Source organism: Hemitrygon akajei, chromosome 8, assembly GCF_048418815.1.
Source record: "Hemitrygon akajei chromosome 8, sHemAka1.3, whole genome shotgun sequence".
In the NCBI taxonomy this organism is placed as follows: Eukaryota; Metazoa; Chordata; class Chondrichthyes; order Myliobatiformes; family Dasyatidae; genus Hemitrygon; species Hemitrygon akajei.
This window is the reverse complement of record NC_133131.1, coordinates 102,255,693-102,278,553: the sequence shown is the minus strand read 5'-3', so window position 1 is coordinate 102,278,553 and position 22,861 is coordinate 102,255,693. Positions and strand designations below refer to the sequence as shown.

At 38.7% G+C, this 22,861-nt stretch overlaps 1 protein-coding gene across 1 annotated transcript in view; it reads left to right on the top strand.

Moving 5' to 3' along the window:
* The window catches only part of LOC140732124 (band 4.1-like protein 4B), a 354,588-nt gene that overhangs the window by 131,142 nt on the left and 200,585 nt on the right, over positions 1-22,861 (top strand). Inside the window, exons 3-4 of the mRNA XM_073054310.1 lie at positions 9,887-9,929; positions 10,114-10,192. Of these exons, the coding sequence (XP_072910411.1) occupies positions 9,887-9,929; positions 10,114-10,192 (122 nt within the window). The remainder of the gene's footprint in view (positions 1-9,886; positions 9,930-10,113; positions 10,193-22,861) is intronic.

Here is a 22,861-nt window from a genome sequence, read left to right as displayed (position 1 = left end):
CTCCTCCTCTCTTTTCATCCCTAACAATGCATTCAAATTTATTATCCTTTTCTTTCTTCTCCCCTACATCTTCAGGCTGAGCGCATCCGTTCTCCATCACCTGCCTTTCCTCCCTCACACACTGTCTACTTACTTGCTCTACTGGTGAACTAACCTCCTCTCCCATAGTTTCCTCAAATTGATTTCTGCTCCCCCATCTTACTAGTTTAAAGTCTGCCCTGTAGCCCTAGCAAACCTCCTCGCTAGGATATTGGTCCCCCCAGGATTCAAGTGTAACCCGTCTTTCTTGAACAGGTCACGCCTGCCCCAGAAGAGGTCCCAGTGATCCAGAGACTTGAATCCCTGCCCCCTGCTCCAATCCCTCAGCCACACATTCATCCTCCACCTAATTCCATTCCTACTCTCACTGTCGCGTGGCACAGGCAGTAATCCTGAGATTACTACCTTTGCGGTCCTTCTTCTTAACTGCCTTCCTAACTCCCTATACTCTTGTTTCAGGACCTTTTCCCCTTTCCTACCTATGTCATTGGTACCTACATGTACCACGACCTCTGGCTCCTCACCCTCCCACTTCAGGATATCTTTGACGCGATCAGAAATGTCCCGAACCCTGACACCAGGGAGACAAACTACCATCCGGGACTCCCGATCACCTCCACAGAACCGCCTGTCTGAACCCCTGACTATCGAGTCCCCTATTACTATGGTCCTCTTTCTTCTATCCCTACCCTTCTGAGCTAAAGGGCCGTCCTCTGTGCCGGAGGCCCGGCCACTGTCACTTCCTCCAGGTAGGCTGTTCCCCCCCAACAGTACTCAAAAAGGATGATGTTTATTTCAAAATGTGGTATAACCGGTTTTCCTGGTCTTTTAAGGTGATTCAGCAGAAGTCAATTGGAAGCAGCTTCTTGATTATAACCCAGATTCTAAGTGATGAGATGTATTTAAAGAGGTTCAGAGAGATCTGAGTAAACAAGATCTATCAGCCAAAATTAGTTGGTTGCTGAATCTAGACTTCCCTTTACTGAAATGGTGGGTATAGACTCAGACATCCCAACTCTCCCGGAAGTTCCAGGAATCTCCTGCATATTGATAGCGGCTCCCTGATGCCCGCAAATTATATACAATATCCCGGAAATTGATTCTTTTTGAGAGGGAGAGGGAGAGAAAGAGTGAGAGGGAGCATCCTGATTGGTCTCTTCGTGCTAAGCAGACCTATCAGTTTTCTCTGTGGGTGAGCTTTACAGTCGACCTCAAAAATAATGACAGTGTTGCTTGCTGCTCTGTTTGCAATAGTGACTTTTCTATTGCCTATGGTGGGTTAAAATGTAAAAGACATGTTGAGGTGAGTTTAACAGGTGTCATTCTTTTATTAGCATAGCTAACGTTATTTAAACTAGCTGGCTATCTGCGAAGGAGCTACTCTATTGATGTCCAATGTGATTAGGCCAAATTCCCTGTAGACTTGCTTAAAGTTGTAATAGAATAAAAAAAAAAGACTGCATGGTAATATATAATATAAGCACATATTTTAATGTCACATTTTCTGCATATACCTAACTTGGTTTACAGATTAGACAAAATCACTAAACAAAGTATTACATTCACCCTTGGAGGTCGACTGGGGGGGGCGGGGAATGTGGTTTGCCGTGGGTGCTACCTCCCTGAAATGAGTTTTTGCAGGGTGGGATATCTGTAGATTTGAATAATGCTAACTATGGTAGCTGTGAAATTAGTGGGGATCTTTGATGAGACATCTTGACTTCTTGTGGTAGATACTACTTGTGATGGGGAGGAATGTGCCTATGATCTATTGGACTGAGTGCACCACTGTCTGCAGTTTCCAATGTTCCTGTACATTTGAGTTGCCGTACCAAACTATGATGATACTTTCAGTAGTGGATCTGTAGAAGTACAGTGTTCAACATCCCTAACCAGCTCAACATCCCTAATCTCCTACAGAAGTAAGGATGCTGTTGAACTTTCGTTGTGAATGCATTGATGTGACAGGCCCAGGACATGTGATTAGTTAATGCTTGAGAATTTAAAACTGCTGACTCTGTCCACTGCTGATCCCTAAATGTAGACTGGTGAAGGTTTTCTTTCCATCCTCTTCTTGAAGTCAACAGTCTGTTCTTTCATTTTACTGACGCTGAGTGAGAAGTTGCTGTTGCGGCAGCACTCAACCAGGTGTTCCAGCTTGCTCTGTTAAACTGACTCATCACTATCTGTAATTCATCATAGTAAAATCAAAAGAGCTGTTAGGAAAAGAAAGAGAACATTACAAAATATTGTTGAGTAAAAATAAAAATAAATAGATAGGACAAAACGATAGCTAGGAAGGAGTAAAAGCTGTTGGGAGCACAAGGAACAATCTGTGTGGAGGCAGTTCATGCGATGAGGGCTTAATGAGTAACTTTCCACAAAATAAAAGTTAAGGCAAATAAGAATGAAACATTGGATGGGATAAAAATACCAAAGGGCAAGTATCAGGAGAATGGATAAATGTTAAAGAATATTTGAAGTATTGGTTGTTTTCAAGTACGGGCAAAGCAGGAAATTGCAGAAGATTTTGAGTACAGTTTTTTCAATCCGTTGCTGCTAGTGGAGTGTTGCCAAGGGCAGACCTTTAGATATTAGTAGAAGGATTAGGCAACAGTTGAGGAAATGTATTCTTTACTTTGGGGGATCTGGTACTCACTGTGTGAAAGGCAGGTAGTGACAGAGATGCTCACCACATTTAAGCATGATTTGGATGGATCCTTTAGGGTATAGACCTCATGCTAGAAATTGGAATGAATTTGTGTAGGGTTTTGCTTTGACCAGTCCAAGTTCAATGGGGAAAATTGTTTCTAAGATTCTGTCATCTCTGATTTGTCTGCCTGGCTAGGGGGACATTTTTGTACAACTGTTGAAATGTTACATGCTAACCAGTGTTACTGTGTTGAATAAGGGTCTCAATATCATTTACCATTTGACCTTAACAGTCTGAACTGTTCTCTTGCCAATGTGTTTGAAGCTGTTTGTGAGCATGCACAAGCTTGACTCTCAGGAAGGAAGGAGTGGAATCATGCATGCACATAACTCCACCCAGTCTCTATCAGATTGGAAGGAAAATAGTTCAGATTATAAAAGATAAACTGAGAAGCATGAAAGGAAATTAAATCCAAACCAAAGTTCTCTATTTCATGACGAAAAGCGAAAAAAAATGTCGAGCACACTGTTACTAAAGAACAGAAGTATCAGAATACATTTGAATTTGCTTTAGCAGGACCTTAGTGCTGCTCTATGTTCCAAACAAGAAAAGCCAAAGAAATGGTATGTTGCCAGAGCTCATGATCACCCATTTGAAGCTAATGCCCCAGTATTTGTACAAAATGTCACACAAGGAATCTTGCTATCAGGAAGCATCATTGATTGCAGTGATGCAGTTTAAATATGTGCTTTGTTTCAATGTTAGCCATGTGATGAAGTGTCAAGACCACAAGACATTATGCATTATAATATCAAATGGATCGCTGAAGATTTTCTTGAATCGGGACTGGAGGTTTACTCACTTTCAACATGAATGAATGTTGTAGAGGAGGACGCATCATGAGAATATCATCTATTGAGAGTGATATAGTTCTTGTCTATCCAGTTGGGTTTAAGTATGATTTGCTTCCTCTGCCTTACTCTGGGTACTGAGGAATCTGCAGATTTGGATTCAGATTCATTAATTTATCACATTTCATTGAAACGTGCTGAAATGCATTATTTGCATTTACAGTCAACACAATCTAAGGATGCTCTGGGGCAGCCAGCAAGGGTCATAACATATTTTGTCGGCAACATAGTATGCCCACTATATTCTCAGAACAAAACAAGCAGTAGTAGCAATAACAACAACTAAACAGCAACAGCAAAACAAGTCTTATTCCTCCTTCTGAACACGGCGCACACACAGACGCCCTCCAACCCACCAAAGTATGCCCCTCCAGGACCACCGGCCTCTAGTGGACTCAAAGACCCTGGCAGACTAGCAGCCTCAGGGCTTTAGCCATCAGGCCTCGACTGACCATCGGGCTTTGATCTTTGGTGTTGACCGCAGGACTAGCTGATAATGACCCTGAACTTTAGGCTTCAAACTCCGGACTCTCTAATGACTGGAACCTTGAACACTAGGCCTTGAACTCTGGTCTTGCTGACTTGAATGCCTAGGGAGTCACCGGCCTTTGTGCCTCCTGCACGCATGGAACTCCAATCCTGGAACCTGGCTAAAACTCGGGGACCTGAGTGGGACACTAGGCATCATCCTCATTAGTCTGCTGGCCAAATACCTGACCATGTCGCTGGCCTTAAGTAAGGAGCAGAGGCTTAGACTCTGGCCTGACCTCTCATTCCCTTACATCCCTGTGCCTGAGCCCTAACTTCTCTCTCTGTCTCCAGAAACATCCCTACGAACTTAATAAACAGCAATCTGAGCCACAACCTCAACAGAGACTCCATCTTAGCACCATCTTGACCAGAAGCCATAATTTATATAATTTAGTTGCAGCCAAGGTTTAAGCAGGAGATGATTGACAGGACACTGTGGTGAACTACATATACCTGTCTGGACATGCCCCCCCCCCCGCTGATTGCTCCTGTGGCTCCTCCCACGGACCCCGGTATAAAGGTGATTGGAGCCTGAGCCCCGGCCTCAGTCTCCAGGATGTAGTGTGGTGGTCATTTGCTGCTTGTTCTTTCTTCCAGCCAATAAAAGCCTATATCTCACCTCGCATCTCTGAGAGTTATTGATGGTGCATCAGACACCCCGCTGGATATTTTGTGTGATGGTGATGCCATTTCTGCTGGATTTCCAGCTGTTTTCATTGAAGAGACTCAGTTCCACTTCAGATGTCGCTCCCTATTTTGTTTGGTTATTGTTCTTGTGTTTCAGTGAGTCAGAGAAGGTGTGGCATTTTCTTCAGGAAGCCTTTAAGAACATCCTTGAATTCTTTCTCCCTGAAAAGCTTTTGCCAAAGTAGAACTAGAACAGAATACCAGTTTTGGGATTCTGGTGATTCTGGCGCACCTGTGATTTCTCCATCAAGTCGGCTTTGTGAAATTTGACCGTCAATGTTGGTAATGTTGAACTGGGATGTTAATGTTGATTTTTTATTAATCCTGCTTAATTGATATAGAGGTTTTGTAACATCTCTGCAGTGCTTTGACATGCCTTCTGTAGGTCCTGTATGTCTCTGGTACATACTGTGAGTGCGTGGGATGGCAAGATCACTACTGACTGGTAGGACATGAGCATTTTACCAGTTTTGAACTTCATGGTTCACAATGAGCTAGGAAATTATCACATAGACTGAACTTGTTAACATGCAAATTTTGGCTTTGCAGTTGTAGTGATTGGAATTTTTGAGTTTGTTGTACATGTTATTTCATCCACACTAATGAGGAAGAGTTGTAGTATTCCTTAGAAGCAACAGTATTCCTTTAAGAGAGGTTATGATTATTTTGTAATTTTAGTGATTGGATAACATGAATATAAAATAGCTTCACACATAAAAGAGCTTGTTAAACCAGAATGGTGTTATTATGAAGCATCTTGCCAAGAAGCTTGGCATCCTTTGTTAAACAGAATATATGAGTTGGACTCAGCATGTACAACATAATTTGTGAAGCAAAACATTAATATCGATGAACTTTCAGCAAAATTGATATAAGACCATTGACTTGAAGTATTAACCCTATTTCTCTTTCTATGTGTTGACTGTACTGTTAAGTATTTATTTACTCTGTACGACATAAGATTTTCAGCAGTTGCAGTATTTTTCTTTCAATATCTCCTGTCCTTGAGTGCCTCATCCCCAAATCAGATTCCGAGTACTGCATTGATTACACCCCAGGGAACCAAGCCATTTAATTAATATATCTCTATTTCTAGACTGCATTGTAGCCCTAGTACAAATGTGAACAAAATAAAAGCACTGAATACTAGAAGTAAATTGAGAGTAACCTCACTTATCAACAGCAGCACTTGACCCTGTGTGCTACTGAAGAACGCCAATGACAATTGAGAAAACCTTCCATTGGCTGTTGTCATAGTGCAAAGTGAAATGCTATGGCTCAAAGTTCAGAGTAAATTTATTATCAAAGTACATATATGTCACAGTATGCAATCCTGAGATTCATGTTCTAGCCAGCAATTATAATAAACACAAGAAACACAACAGAATCAACAAAAGACTACACCCAACAGGATGGACAACAAACAATGTGCAAAAAAAACAACAAACTGCGCAAATACAAAAAGAAAGGGAGAAAAAAATAATAGTAATAATAAATAAGCAATAAATATCGAAAATATGAGATGAAGAGTCTTAGAAAGTGAGTCCATAGTTTGTGATGTTACGAACCCCGTAACTGGGTGACTTACCAGCAAAGATAGAGGCGTCCATTGAAGTCTGATGATACTATTTTTAACAGTATTTATTAGTAAAAATACACAGAAATAATATCAATGCAAATATACAGATAATATATGTCATCAATACTAAACCTAAAAGTGCGGGTATAATAATAATCAATAAGAAATAACCGCTATCGTTGTCTAGGGGATAATGTATTGTCCGATGGAAATATATAGTTCGTTCAGTTCATACAGGCTGCAGCCGTTGGGGACCGCCGTGTTGCAATTTTTGTTGGAGAGAGAGAGAGATTAGGAGAAAAACTTGCCGGCTTTCCTTTATGATTTCGATCCGTCTGGTGTCTCGTTGTCGTGGCCGTTCAAGTGTGACCTCTCCTTTAGCTAAACCGTTCTTCTGTGGTGAGCTCGCCACCCAGGCAAGGGAGGACGCACACGAGCCCCCACCGGCTTTCGCTATAAGACGCTGTCACGGGATTTCTAGCGTTTCTCCTGGTGCGTCTAAAGGGGTGTTCCCCAGACCCCTCTTTTATCCTTACTCACGGGGTCTCAGATGTCAATCAGGTTGGGATGATGCAATCCCTCAACCAGACCACTCTGGTTGTCCCCTGAGGGGTTTCAATGAATAGTACAGTACTCAATACACAATTCCTTCTCCAAAAGACAATAGCAGTCGTCAGTGGTTCCATTCTGCTGATGTCAGGCGACATTCCAAACCTTGTGTATTCAGCGTCTCCCTCTCTCATGATGTGTATCTCATTTCCTGGGTCCCAGACCCGAAATAATAGCGATCTTGCAATTCTCAAAAAGGAGGGGGGCGACTTTGTACCCTTCGGCCCCTCAGAGCTGCTCCACCTTCGTAACAGTGAGAACAGTTCAGTGATGGGGTGAGTGAAATTATCTACTCTGGTTCAAGTGCTTAATGGTTGAAAGATAATAACTGATCCTGAAACTGGTGATGCACATCCTGAAGCTCCTGTATCATCTTCCTGATGGCAGCAGTGAGAAGAAAGCGTGCCCTGAATGGTAGGTGTCCCTGAAACTGCATGCTGCTTTCTTGCGACAGCAGTCTATTCAGATGTGCTCAGTGGTGGGGAGGGCTTTATGCATGATGGACTGGGCTGTACCCACTTGTTTTTGTCGGCTTTTCCATACAAGGGCATTGGTGTTTCCATACCAGGCTCTGATGCAACCGAGCAATATACTCTCCATCACACATCTATAAAAGTGCATCAACGTTTTAGATGACATGCCAAACCTTCACAGCTTCTAAGAAAGTATTTCTTCATAATTGTTTCTTAATTTTTTGAGGTTAACCATCCAAGCCTTCAGGGCACTGCTAGAATTCAAGAGAATGAGTGGGAATCTTATAGAAACATTAAGTTACGAAAGGGATAGGTAAGATAGAGACAGGAAGGTATTTCTACTGGTGAGTGAGGCAAGAACTAAGGGACGTAACCTTAAGGTTCTGGAGAATAGATTTAGGATGGAGATGAGTAGAAACTGCTTTTCCCAGAGAATAATGAATTTGTGGAATTCTCTGCCCACGGAAGCAGTAGATGCTACGTCATTAAATACATTTAAGACACAGATAAAAATTTGCCATTCAGCGCAGTAAAGATGTATGTGTAAAAGGCAGGTAGGTGAAGCAGAGTCCACGGCCAGATCAGCCATGATCTTATTGATGACAGAGCAGGCTTGATGGGCCAGATGGCCTACTCCTGCTTCTATTTCTTTTGTTCTCATCAGCAACATGATCAGCCTTCAGCAGTCAGGCTATAAATTTTGCAATTCTTTTCCCAAAACCTTCTACCTGCTCACCTTTTTCATCTTTTAAGATTTTTTTTTAACTAAATAACTTTTTTTTCTGGTAGTGGGTTTAGTTTTTTTGTATAATAAAATTATTTCTTTTCAATTTTATGTTTTAATTTATATGGATATGGGATAATTACACTTCATCTGTGATTTCAATATATTGTAATTGATATATATTTATCTTACTGTACCCTGTATTTTATGTAAGAAATTAATAAAAATATTGAAAGATAAAAGAAAGATTGTATTTTTAAAGTTACTGTTACCATTTTTGACTAAGATACTGGTCATCTGCCCAATGTTTCAATGTTATTTTAGTATCGATAAGTTTCTCTGGAAGTTTTTTTTGGAGTGTATTCTGCTTTATAAGATTATAAAATTGAAGATCTATCTGCTGCAAGTTATTTTAACAATAATTTATGTATTTAGATTTCCTTACAAGATTATTATGTACAATTATTTAGAAGTTCAGGTTGATAATTGCAAAAATCTTGTTTAAATAATTCAGTTGGAGATAACTGGTTTCTTTTTATTACTTCATCCTATTCCCAGAATACTTACATTATTCCAAAGATTGTTTCAATAAAGTCACTGTGCAAGTTCACACTTCCTTTTCCCTGTTACAATTCTGTGCATAAATATTTAAAAAGGAGCAGCTCAGAATGCAGGTTAAAATAGAAAAAGTTGCATCTGTTACCAGAAACCAGTCGTAAAGAAGCATAGCGGCATCTTTAACAATGTGTTGATATTTTGTTGCAGAATTCTGATGTTGGAATCTGGCAAAGGATTCTGAAATGAATTTCATTAGCTTGTGACTTCAATCTATTTTGTTGTTGGTATAGTGAGATAATTTTTAAGGTATTAAGACATCAAAGCATTTTGCATGTTTGATGGAGGTTGAGCTGAAATAATATAGATAATAGCACCTCAGATGTTGATAACTTATGAAGTTTAATTTCAGCCTTTCGATGCAATTCTGATTTAGTAGTTATGCATTCACTTGTTAAGCTCTGTAATTTCAGAGCAACAATTCTGATGCTTTCTTCTTTAAGAAGCTCATAAAGACATCTAATTTTGAATTAAGTACTTGGTCATCTGTTCTGAGATCAACTTCAATATCAAGTTTGATATTTTTATTTGTTGATAACCCATAGTATTAGGGATGGTTCATAATATTAAAACCATTATATAAATGCAAATTACTAATGCTATAATCCTTTAGAGAATGAGATTTGCAGTAATTTAGTCAGTCTGCACGTTCTTTCAAAGCTCTATAGATTGAGTTGTATCTGAAAACTTGGGAAATCTGCTCGTATATGTGAGTCTTCATTCTCACACTCAGTGCATCAATGAATTCTATAAAAGTCTAAAAGATACAATTTGCAATAAAAACGGAGAATGCTAAAAATCCTCAGGAGGTGAGGCAGCATCCTCAGAAGGGGATACAGTTGGCATTTCAGGTTAATGACCTCTCCAGAAAACTGATCTGATGAACATTTACAACATTCTCAAAAGTTATTTACAGATAATAAATCCCTAATATTAGCAAAGGGAATGTTTTCTTTACAACCTCTAAACTAAAACAGAATCTTTAGAATATAGGTTTAAAGCAATTTTGTTTCCAAAGAGCTGCATCTATACTGACATGTTTGTGATGTCTTTTTATTTGAACAGCACTGGTTAGACCATACAAAACTCATCAAGAAACAAATGAAAAGTAAGTACCTGTCGTTAAATACAATAGATTCAAAACTCAGTATGTAGTATTTATTTTGATTGATATCTATAATTTGACAAGCATTTTACATGATGTAACATAGATATTTTGTAATGAAATATTTGATAAATCTGATTAAAAAATCATGATCCAACATGGAAAATAATATATTTACTTTTTCCAGTTGGGCCTCCTTACAGTTTACACTTCAGAATAAAATTCTATTCTTCTGAACCAAACAATCTTCGTGAAGAGTTTACAAGGTAGGAATATCATGCTGAAATAATAATTATGATAAATAGCAGGAAGTTTTACCTTTCTAAATATTATAATTGCTTTAGGGGTGTGATTAATCTTGGAAATTATTCTTCATCCAAGTTATCTTAAGATGACTGAGAGTCAAGCTTTTACGGGAGGACTTGAGGGAGCCATACTATAAGTGACTGATTTTCTTCTTTCATTGAAAGCAATAGTGAACCTTTTGAGTATTTAGAAACAAATCAGCAGCTTTCATAATCTCTTTTTCTAGTCATAGTTCAAAAATTATTATATTTAATAAATTTACCGCTTCAGTGATTATTTGAGCATTCTCATTTTGCATAATAATCACTAGCCACCAAAAGCACTATTAAAGGACATACATTTGGGATCTAATAAAGAATGTTCTCTCTTTTTTTTACAGCTGCGTAGACCAACCATTGTCTCAGCAGGAAATTTTTACATGGCCTGAAAACTGTGTGACAGTAAATGTTTAAATGTAAAAAAAAATTCCTGTTGTGCCAAAACAAAGAAGCATTTCAGTTACTGCACAGATGCACAAATGCATAGCTGAGAGGGTTCAGTGCTAGTAAATATATTTTACACCTCGTTACCTATTAACCTTCAGTATTAAATTTCTTTAAAAGGGCAGTCTCTATCAATTTCTCTTTTAATTGTTCATTCCTTTGTACTTAAGCTCTCTTAATTCTCTTCAACATCCTCTACACCCCTTTCCTACCTTCTGGCCATTGTTCATAAAACTTGGAATAATGGAAAGAGAATAGTCTCGTATGTTCTTAAAATCTGGGGTAGTGAACTTTGTCCTGAAATATCAGGACATGATATACTGCTGACATGTTTTTTTTTCATTATGCCTCCTTTCCCATTTGTATTACCACATTGGACAAGTGCCTTTCTCCAATTGTCATTGTGAACTGACATTAATGATAACTGACATTAATGATAAATATCATTATATGATATTTATACCTGATTTGATGCACGTCAAGGTTTCTTGCAACATTTCGCAGCTGACCATTCAGCTGCTCCATTTTATTCTTTTTTTGGGTAACTTCAAAACATTGAAATGAATTCAAAGGACAACAAGTGAGCTGAGAGATGCAAGTCTTAGTTCTTTACTTTAACGAGGCGTACACATATTTCATGGTAGCGTGATGATATATACAAAGATTTCTTACTCTAGTGGGATAACACTTTTCCTAACAAAGGGGATCAGTCTGCTTGGCCGGTGAGACGGCTGTGAAATAATTTCAGGTTCTGAGGCCTCCTCCATTGTAGTTGTAGGAGTTGACCCTGAAACTGCAGGAAGTGGTTCTGACAGCTTTGGACACTTTTCTTTTCAACTGGCATCTCTTTTTTCCTGCTTTTTCTTTTTTGTGTTCCTTCTCAAACCTTTCTCTTTCTTGCTCATGTTCTTTCTATCTACCTCTTCTTTCCCTTTCAATTTGTCTTTTTTTTTGCTTTTCCTTTTTCTTCTTTCTAGGATGTGCATCTTCATCTTTGGAAAGTATATTAGTTCACTGGAGTATTCTCTTATTATTCTTTCTCTTGCTCCCTTTACAATCTGATCTCCTCTTGGTTTCCTCATCCACAACAATATTTGATGAATCCTCTATTTTCATATCTCCATTGACTCCTTTCTTTTTGTCTTCCATTCATACATCCAGGCTTTGGTTTTAGCATCTAATTTTAGAAGCAGCTTTTTGTCTCCAAATTGAAGTTCATGTAATAACCTTAATGCACACAGAGTAGATTCAGATCTTCATATGCACAAAATCCGAATGCTTGTTACTTTCCTGAAGCTCCTTGAACTCTCTTCCAGTTGAAAACCAAGCCACATTTTGCAAGTAACTGCTTGATAAACATATCAGAAACTTCCTCAGATATGTTGCCAACAAAATATTGTATAGTTGGACCAATACTTCATCACTTTCAAGATTACTCTGAGTAACACGATCCTTCCTTGGTCCAATATGCTTTCCAACCAGAGGAACAAAGGTTGGCACCAACACTTGTTTGTCCTCTGTTGAGGAACACTTCATGGTATACAGCATGGAGACAATGGTGGCATCATCCAGTATCTTTTTAATTTGCTTCCAGTTGGCCTCATGTGGAATATAAATGGTGGATGGATGTGCTATACAAATTACGGATGGATCTCCAATCAAGTTGTCATTGTCTGAGCCAATCATGTCCTCACAATGCTGGCCCTCCTGTTTTTACCACATACAAGCCCAATGTGCCTTGTTGGTTGTTGTATTTCACTGTTACAAATGTCATTCCCACAGAAGTTATCTTTTCTGCAGTATAAGTTCTTGGTTGAGTATTGGCAGGTTTGGTTCAGTATCTTTGAAATGCTCTTCAAGCTCAATTTGTGGAATAACTGAAACAGCTGAACCAGTGTCCAAATCCGTTTTAATTACTTTGCTTTTCCTTCCGGTGTAAGCCATATTGCTTGTCTAGTGTTAATTTTCATTTCATTTTTAGAATTTTTTTATTGGTACATAATCTTCTACAGCTATAAAATGATACAAAACTTCAACAAATTGATATATATACAATGAATAAAGCTGAAGAGAAAAAAAAGCTGATCATAGTATATGAAAATGAAAAAAAAATTTATATACAAGGAAAAGAAGGAAAAAAAGAACCCCAACTAACTGGGAAAAAACCCCCACTGACTACAAAAAAGGAAAAAAAAACATTAGGAATCAACCCCCGGAGCAATACGTCTTACTATCATCTATATATATATATATAAAGGAAAAGAATCATCAACTGCCAATTCATGTTTATATAGTATAAGATTGGAAGGAAACCATATAAAATAAATCAAATTAAATGATAATATTTGGCAGAAGAGCCCTATCTTCTTTCAAAATCGAATCGAGGATCAAAAGTTCTACTAATTTTTTCCAAACTGATACATAACATTACCTGAGAAAACCATTCAATTAATGTAGGGACAGAGGTATCTTTCCATTTTAATAAAATAGCCCTTCTTGCCAATAATGTAACAAATGCAATTACATGTTGATCTGAAGATGAAATACCCTGAATATGATGCAGAACTATTCCAAATAGAACAGTCAATCTATTAGGTTGTATATTAATTTTCAGAGCTTTAGAAATTGTAGAAAATAAAGATTTCCCAAAAGATTTTAATGAAGAACATGTAAAAAAAAAAGGGGGAAAAAATGAAGAACATGACCAGAGCATATGTGACAAAGTAGCTACTTCAGTTTTACACCTATCACAGTAATTGTCTATACTAGGAAATATTTTGGATAGTCTCTCCTTTGTTAAATAATAACGGTGAACAATTTTAAACTGAATTAAACAGTGTTTGGCACATATAGAAGAAGTATTTACCTTTTTCAAAACTCGCAACCAATCTTCATTAACAAAGGTCATATTAAGTTCTCTCTCCCAATCTTGTTTAATCTTTAATGAGAGGTTCTCTTTTTGTAGTAAAAATAAATTATAAATTCTACCAATGGAACCTCTCACTAAAGGATTCAAATTCAAAATGGTATCCAACAAATCAGATTCTTGCAAATATGGAAACTTAGATAAATATTGTTGTAAAAAATGTCTAACCTGAAAATATTGCAGAAAGTGTGTATGAGCAAGAGAATATGTTAATTAACTCTTCAAAAGCCATCAATCGACCATCACAAAATAAATCTGTGAAAGAACGGTTCCCTTTATTTCTCCATTGGAGAAAAATGGGATCGGTTATTGAAGGCTTAAATAAAAAGTTTCGATATAAAGAGCTAGACAATTTAAGTTGTTTAAATTTTTTTAAAATTGCGAAACTGAAAACAAATCCATGAGGACTGTTTAATAACAGGGTAAAGATTTAAATTTGGAATTTTAGAGAGCTGTAAAGGTAGTGGAGTTCCAAATATTGAGGTTAAATGAAATTGTTTAACAGCTTTTAATTCCAAATCAACCCAAACTGGTTTTTGGCTCTTGTCGAGCCAATATAGCCAAAAACATAATTGTCTGATATTAACAGCCCAATAATACAGTCTTAAATTAGGAAGTGCAAGTCCACCATCTTTTTTCAATTTTTGTAAATGATACTTATTAATTCTTGGTCTCTTATTGTTCCAAATAAAGGACGAAATAAGAGAGTCAGTTTGATCAAAAAGTTTTTTAGTTAAAAAGATAGGTATATTTTGGAAAATATATAAAAATCTAGGTAAAATCATCATTTTCACAGCATGGATATGACCTATTAAAGAGAGAGTAAGTGGATTCCATCTAGAAAATAGTTGTTTCATGGAGTCCATTAAAGGAACTATATTAGCGTTATAAAGATCTTTATATTTTTTAGTAATTGTAATACCTAAATATTTAAAAGAATTAACAATTCTAAATGGAATATCATTAAATATAAAAACAGGGGCACTTAATGGAAACAATTCACCTTTATTTAAGTTAAGTTTATATCCTGAAAATTTACCAAAATCTTTTACTGTTTCCAAAAGATTAGGAATTGATTCCTCAGGATTCGAAATAAGATAATCTGCGTAAAGAGAAATCTTATGTATGGTTCCATTCATAGAAATACCATGAATATCTTTAGCTTCACGGAGTGTTATGGCCAGAGGCTCCAATATGTGTTTAAATAATAAAGGGCTTAATGGACATCCCTGTCTAGTACCAAGTGAAAGTGGAAAAAAAAAAGAGGACCTGAAGTTATTAGTAATAACCATGGCAATTGGATTCTTATAAATCATTTGAATCCACCTATTGAAATTATTACTAAAACCAAATTTTTCTAATGCTTTTAACAAATATGGCCACTCAACTCTATGCCTTTTCTGCATCGAGGGAGATAACACATTGGGGTTGCTTAGATAGTGATGAATATATAATGTTCATCAAACTCCGAACATTGGAGAAAGAGTAACAGCCTTTAATAAAGCCCGTTTGATCCATAGAGATGATTTTAGTTAAAATATTTTCCAAGCGGTTAGCCATTATCTTAGAATTTTGTGCATCCACATTTAATAGTGAAGTAGGTCTATATGATTAACATTCTGTAGGATCTTTATCTTTCTTAAGGATTAAGGAAATAGAAGCTTCATAAAAAGAAGATAAACTACCCTTCTGAAAGGATTCATGAAATATTTCCAAAAGATATGGAGAAAGTAATCTTTCAGATTTTTTGTAAAATCCTACCGAATAACCATCAAGTCCAGGAGCTTTACCTGATTGTATTAATAGAATAGCTTTCTGAATTTCATGCTCAGTAATTGGAGCATCAAGCATCTGTTGATCTTCAACAGAAATTTGAGGAAATTTAATCTTACGTAAAAAAGCCTTCATTTTGGAGGAATCTGCAGAAAATTGAGATCTATAAAGATCAGAATAGAAATCTTGAAAAATATTATTGATGTCTTCATGGTTACTTGCTATATCTCCATTATTTTTGCAAATCTTTAAAATTTGTCTTTTAGCTCTAGCTGCTCTTAATTGGGAAGCTAAGAGCTTATTATTTTTATTCCCAAAAATATAAAACTGACTTTTCAATTTAAGCAAATATCCTTCAATAGGATAAGTTAATAATAAATTATATTGTGATTGTAATTCTACTCTTCTTTTAAACAAAACAACATTTGGAGAGGTTGCATTGATGTTATCTAATTCTTTAATTTGTTTAGAGATTTTATCTAATTCCATTCTTGTTTGTTTCTTCAGTTTAGCTATATATGAAATAATCTGACCACGTAAATAGGCTTTTAATGTATCCCAGAATACTAACTTTGGGACATTTCCTGTATTATTAAAGAGAAAAAACTCTTTTATCTGAGTTTCAATAAACTCAACAAATTCTAAACTTTGTAACAAATGTTCTGGAAAACCCCAAAATGGTCTGGTAGAAGCAACATCTTTCAGTTCAAATATTAGGTTTAAAGGAGCATGATCAGAGAAAACAATTGCATCATACTCACATTTCTAAACATTAAATAGAAGTCGAGGGTCGACTATAAAATAGTCGATTCTTGAATATTTATTATGAACATGTGAGAAATAAGAATATTCTCTATCACTAGGATGCATATGCCTCCAAACTTCAATTAAGCCATAATCAATTAAAAAGGAATTAATAAGTGATGTAGAACAATTAGGGAGTTGATGTTTGGATGATGACTTATCCATTAAAGGATTTAGACAAGTATTAAAATCACCACCCATTAATAACATATATTCATTTAAATCAGGTAATAGAGCAAAGACAGCTTTAAAAAATGAGGGATCATAAACATTTGGTCCATAAATATTAACCAAAACCAGTTTCCTATCATAAGTTATTCCTTTAACAATCAAAAATCTACCATTGGTATCGGCTATAATATCCTCCTGATTAAAAGGAATATTGGAATCAATCAAAGTAGAAACACCTCTAATTTTACTTTGAGAGTTTGCATGAAACTGAGGATCCTTCCAATATTTAAAAAATCAATTTTATGTGATTTTTATCACATAACCTGATATGCGTCTCTTCTGCAAAGATTATATCAGGTTGGAATTGGATAATTTAAATGTTTTCTTGTGCTTTATAGGATGGTTCCAACCACAGACATTCCTACTTAAAACATTTAACTGTTTAGATATCATCATGAGACTTTGTATCTAAAAAGAATAGTTAGATGCCTAGTTAGTTACGTCGTGAGACAGTCAAACAGCTGTAAATCATTCAACCTTCAGGTTTCAGACGTCAGGGAAAGAGTTAATAAAACGCAATGCTTCGGCTGGACATCGAAAATACAAGCCCCAGAATTTTTGACAAAAAGCCTTAATTTAGCTGGATATTGAAGTGATGGATAGAGCTTTTTTTGGTAAGCTAAACACATGGCCAAAGCGAATCCAGAATGCTTCTTAAAAATTTTGCGTGGAAAATCTTCAAAAGCGAATCTCCAAACTTTGAAATTGAAACAACCTTTGTTTTCTTGCAAGCTTAATAATGCGCTCTTTGTCTCTAAAACAAAGAAAACGCACAACAATATGCCTGTTTTTACCTTGGTCCAAAAGTTTTAAAGCACCGATTCTGTGAGCCATTTCAATCTCCGGCGGTTGCGAACAAGCCTCCAGAAATGAAGACTGAAACATTTTAGCAAAATAATCCAGTGTGTTGGCAGATTCTGATTTCTCTTTTAATCCAACAATTCGGATATTGTTCTGACGCGACCGAGTTTCCAGATCAACGATTCGTTGTTGAGCCTTTTCCAAACGAGAAGAAAGGTCAGCTGCATTTCAACTAACTTCTTTAAGATTGAGGCTCAGAGTGTCAATTTTTTCCTCAAAAGGAAGAAATTTATCTTTTAGTTGAGTTATTTCAGTGCCAATACAGCTGATTTGAGACTCTAAACTCTTCACCCAAGGAGGTTCCTCCAAGAACTCGTCAACTTTGTTAGGCTTTCCATTGTCTGGGTCTGGATTCCTTTTGGTGCTTCTTAGAGTAGCCATAATTATAACTGTTGCTCTACAGATCCAACTGAATAAAGTTGAAATTTCAAATTTTAAGTCGGAAAAGGGAGAGATTAAAGGCGGACAGAAAGAAACTATGTCTTACATGTCCGTGAGCGGAAGGCGGAGTCCCTAGTGTTAAATTTCACATTTAGATTTCAAGGCTGTCCCGTCCTTTGTCACTCTCATCATTGGCTGAATTTGCTCCCTTTTTGCACTACATATTTAATTTGTTATATATAAAGATATTCTTTTTGCAATAATGCAATTTTTATGATTACGTACTGCACCGTACTGCTGCCACAAAACAACAAATTTCATGTGACATATGTCCAGAACACAGAACAGTACAGCAAAGGAACACGTTCTTCAGGTAACTACATCTTGTCCATCCTTGATGATAGTTTAACTAATCCCATCTGTCTGCACATGGTCTAAATCCCCCTATTCCCTGCCTGTCAGATGCTTGGCTAAAAGCCTTTTAAAAATTTTGCTATTGTATTTGCTTCAGTCGCCACTCCTGGCAGAATGTTCTGGGCAAAAAATCTGCCTTTATATCTCCTTTAATTATTCCACCTCTCACCTTAAACCTCTACCCTATGGTATTTGATTTTTCCATCCTGAGAAAAAGACTTTGATTATCTGCTCACAGATAAGAGAAAATCTGCAGATGCCGGAAATCCAAGCAAGACACACAAAATGCTGGAGGAACTCAGCAGGCCGGGCAGGATCTATGGGAAAGAGTATTGTTACGTTTTGGGCCAAAGCTCTATAGCAGGACTGGAGGAAAAAAAAACTGGGGAGTAGATTTAAAAGGTGGGGAGAGAGAAACACAAGTTGATAGTGAAGATTGAAGGGGGAGGGATGATGTAAAGAGCCTGGAAGTTGATAGTTGAAAGAGCAGAAAGTCATGGAAGAAGGAAAAGCGGGGGAGGGGCACAAGAGGGAGTCGATGAGTGGGCAAGGAGATAAGAGAGAGAGAGTAAAGGGAATGAGAAATTATGAAGCGGGGGGTACAATACCGGAAGTTCAAGAAATTGATGTTTGTGCCATCAGGTTGGAGGCTACCCAAACAGAATATATGGTGTTGTTCCTCCAATCTAAGTGTGGCCTCATCACGACAGTGGAGGAGGCCATTTATAGATATACCACAATGGGAGGTGGAATTTAAAATGGGTGGCCACTAAGAGGCAGATGAAGCATAGGTGCTCGGCGAGGCGGTCTCCCAATCTATGTTGGGTCTCACCGGTAATAGAGGAGGCTACAGCAGGAGCAACAGACACGGTAAATGACCCCAACAGACTCACAAATGAAGAGTCACCTCACGTGGAAGGACTGTTTAAGGCCCTGGATGTTAGTGAGGGAGGAGTTGTAGGGGCAGGTGCAGCACTTATTCCACTTGCAAGGATAAGTGCCAGGAGGGAGATCAGTGGGGAGGGTCGAATAGACAAGGGAGTCATGTAGAGAGTGATCCCTGCAGAAGGCAGAAATGGGGGGGAGGAAACGATGTGCTTGATAGTGGAATCTCGTTGGAGAGGGCAGATTTTTCAGAGAATTTTGTGCTGGATGCAGAGACTGGTGGGGTGGTAGGATCGAGGAACGACTGCGCAGGTGCGTGGACATGTGAGTTAGACCAGTGGGAAGAGTATAAAAGGCGATCATTTTTTCTTTGGCAGTTTGATTGAGGAACAACTGCGCAGGTATGGACGTCGATGAGTTAGACCAGTGGAAAGAGTTTAAAAAGAAGACAACTTTAAAGAGCGGGTGTTGGAGTAGTGGTAGACAGAGTTGGAGGGCTTTGGCTCAATGGGGCTTTGGCAATAACAGTTCGAGGCAAGGTAATATACTTGTGTAGAATAGAAACAGGAAGTATGTCTGTTTGGCTGGTGTTCTGTACTGGGTGTCAGATGTGGGATGTCTGGGAAATTCCCAGCCTCCTGGACAGCCATATCTGTGCCAGGTGCATCAAGCTGCAGCTTCTTAGGAATCGAGTTAGGGAACTGGAGCTGCAGCTCAATGACCTTCATCTGGTCAGGGAAAGTGAAGAAGTGATAGATAGGAGCTATAGGCAAGTAGTCACACCAGGGCCTCGAGAGACAGATAAGTGGGTAACAGTCAGGAGAGGGAAAGGTAAGAGTCAGATGCTAGAGTGTACCCCAGTGGCTGTCCCCCTTAACAATAAGTACTCCTGTTTGAGTACTGTTGGGGGGGGGGGCAGCCTACCTGGCGGAAGAAATGCCTCTGGCATAGAGTCCAGCCCTGTGGGTCAGAAGGGTAGGGAAAGGAAGAAGGCAACAGTAATAGGGGTCTCTATGGTTAGAGAGTCAGACAGGCGATCCTGTGGACACAGGAAAGAAACACAGATGGTGGTTTGCCTGCCAGGTGCCAGGGATGGGATGTTTCTGATTGCATCCACTATATTCTGAAATGGGAAGGTGAACAGCCAGAGGTCGTGGTACATATTGGTACCAACGGCATAGGTAGGAAACATGAGGAGGTCTTGAAAACAGAGTACAGGGAGTTAGGAAGGAAGTTGAGAAGCAGGACCTCAAAGATACTAATCTCAGGATTACTGCCTGTGCCACACGACAGTGAGTATAGGAATAGAGTGAGGTGAAGGATAAGTGTATGGCTGAGGGATTGGAGCAGGGGGCATTGATTCAGATTTCTGGATCATTGGGACCTCTTTTGGGACAGGAGTGACCTGTACAAAAAAGACGGGTTGCACTTGACTCCGAGGGGGACCAATATCGTGGCAGGGAGGTTTGCTAAGGCTACTGGGGAGAGTTTAAACTAGAATTGCAGGGTGGTGGGGTGGGAACTGAACTGAGGAGACGGAGGAAGCGGCGGTTGGCTCACGAATAGAGAAAGCTTGGAAACAGTGCGGGAAGGAGGAGAGGCTGGTGATCGGGAAGGGATACACTCAGATCAGTGTTTTGAGATGTGTCTATTTTAATGCAAGAAGTATCATGGACAAAGCGGATGAGCTTGAGAGTGTGGATCAGTACTTGGAGCTATGATGTTGTGGTCTTTACAGAGACTTGGATGGCTCAGGGGCAGGAGTAGCAACTAGAGCGCCAAGCTTTAGATGATTCAGAAAGGACGGAGGAGGCAAAAGAAGAGGGGATGTGGCACTGTTGATCAGAGATAGTGTCACGGCTGCAGAAAAGGAGGAAGTCATGGAGGAATTGTCTACTGAGTCTCTGTGGGTGTAAGTTATAAACAGGTAGGGGTCAATAACTCTACTGGGTGTTTTTTATTGGCCACCCAACAGTAACAGGGACATTGAGGAGCAGATGGGGAGACAGATTCTGGAAAGGTGTAATAATAAGTGTGTTGTTGTGGTGGGAGATTTTAATTTCCCAAATATTGACTGGCATCTCCCTAGAGCGAGGGGTTTAGATGGGGTGGAGTTTGTTAGGTGTGTTCAGGAGAATTCCTGACACAATATGTAGATAAGCCTACAAGCGGAGTGGCTGTACTTGATCTGGTATTGGGAAATGAACCTGGTCAGGTGTCAGGTCTCGTAGTGGGAGAACATTTTGGAGATAGTGATCACAGTTCTATCTCCTTTGCCATAGCATTGGAGATAGGAAGCGACATGTTAGGAAAGCACTTAATTGGAGTAAGGGGAAATATGAAGCTATCAGGGAGGAACTTGGAAGCATAAATTGGGAACAGATGTTCTCAGGGAAATGTATAGAAGAAATGTGGCAAATGTTCAGGGGATATTTGTGTGGCATTCTGCATAGGACCGTTCCAATGATACGGAAAGCATGGTGAGGAACAGGACCTGTGCTGTACAAAGACTGTTGAGAATGTTGTCAAGAAGAAAAGAAAAGCTTACAAAAGATTCAAAAAACTAGGTAATGATAGAGATCTAGAAGATTATAAGGCTAGCAGGAAGGAGCTTAACAATGAAATTAGGAGAGCCAGAAGGGCCCACAAGAAGGCGTTAGTGAGCAGGATTAAGGAAATCACCAAGACATTCTATAAGTATGTGAAGAGCGTGAGGATAAAACGTGAGAGAAGAGGACCAATCAAGTGTGACAGTAGAAAAGTGTGTATGGAACCAGAGGAGAGAACAGAGATACTTAATGAGTACTTTATTTCAGTATTCACTATGGGAAAAGATCTTGGCAATTGTAGGGATGACTTACAGCAGATTGAAAAGCTTGAGCATATAGACATTAAGAAAGAGGATGGGCTGGAGCTTTTGGAAAGCATCAAGTTGGATAAGTCTCTGGGACCGGATGAGATATACCCTAGACTACTGTGGGAGGCAAGGGAGGAGATTGCTGAGTCTTTGGCAATGATTTTTGCATCATCAGTGGGGCAGGAGAGGTTCTGGAGGATTGGAGGGTTGTAGATGTTGTTCCCTTATCAAGATAGGGAGTAAAGATAGCCCAGGAAATTATAGACCAGTGAGTCTTACTTCAGCGGTTGGTAAGTTGATGGAAAAGATCCTGAGAGGCAGGATTTATGAACATTTGGAGAGGCATAGTATGATTAGGAATAGTCAGCATGGCTTTGTCAAAGGCAGGTCATGCCTTATGAGCCTGATTGAATTTTTTGAGGATGTGACTAAACACATTGATGAAGGTAGAGCAGTAGATGTAGTGTATATAGATTTCAGTAAGGCATTTGATAAGGTACCCCATGCAAGGCTTATTGAGAAAGTAAGGAGGCATGGGATCCAAGGGGACCTTGCTTTGTGGATCCTGAATTGGCTTGCCCACAGAAGGCAAAGAGTGGTTGTAGTCAGGCCATATTCTTCATGAAGGTCAGTGACCAGTGGTGTGCCTTAGTGATCTGTTCTGGGACCCCTTCTCTTTGTGATTTTTATAAATGACTTGGATGAGGAAGTGGAGAGATGGGTTAGTAAATTTGCTGATGACACAAAGGTTGGGGGTGTTGTGGATAGTGTGGAGGGCTGTCAGAGGTTACAGCAGGACGGTGATAGGATGCAAACCTGGGCTAAGAAGTGGCAGATGGAGTTCAACTCAGAAGTGTGAGGTGATTCATTTTGGTAGGTCAAATATGATGGCAGAATATAGTATTAATGGTAGGACTCTTGGCCGTGTGGAGGATCAAAGGGATCTTGGGATCCGAGTCCATAGGGCACTCAAAGCTGCTGCGCAGGCTGACTCTGTGGTGAAGAAAGCATACGG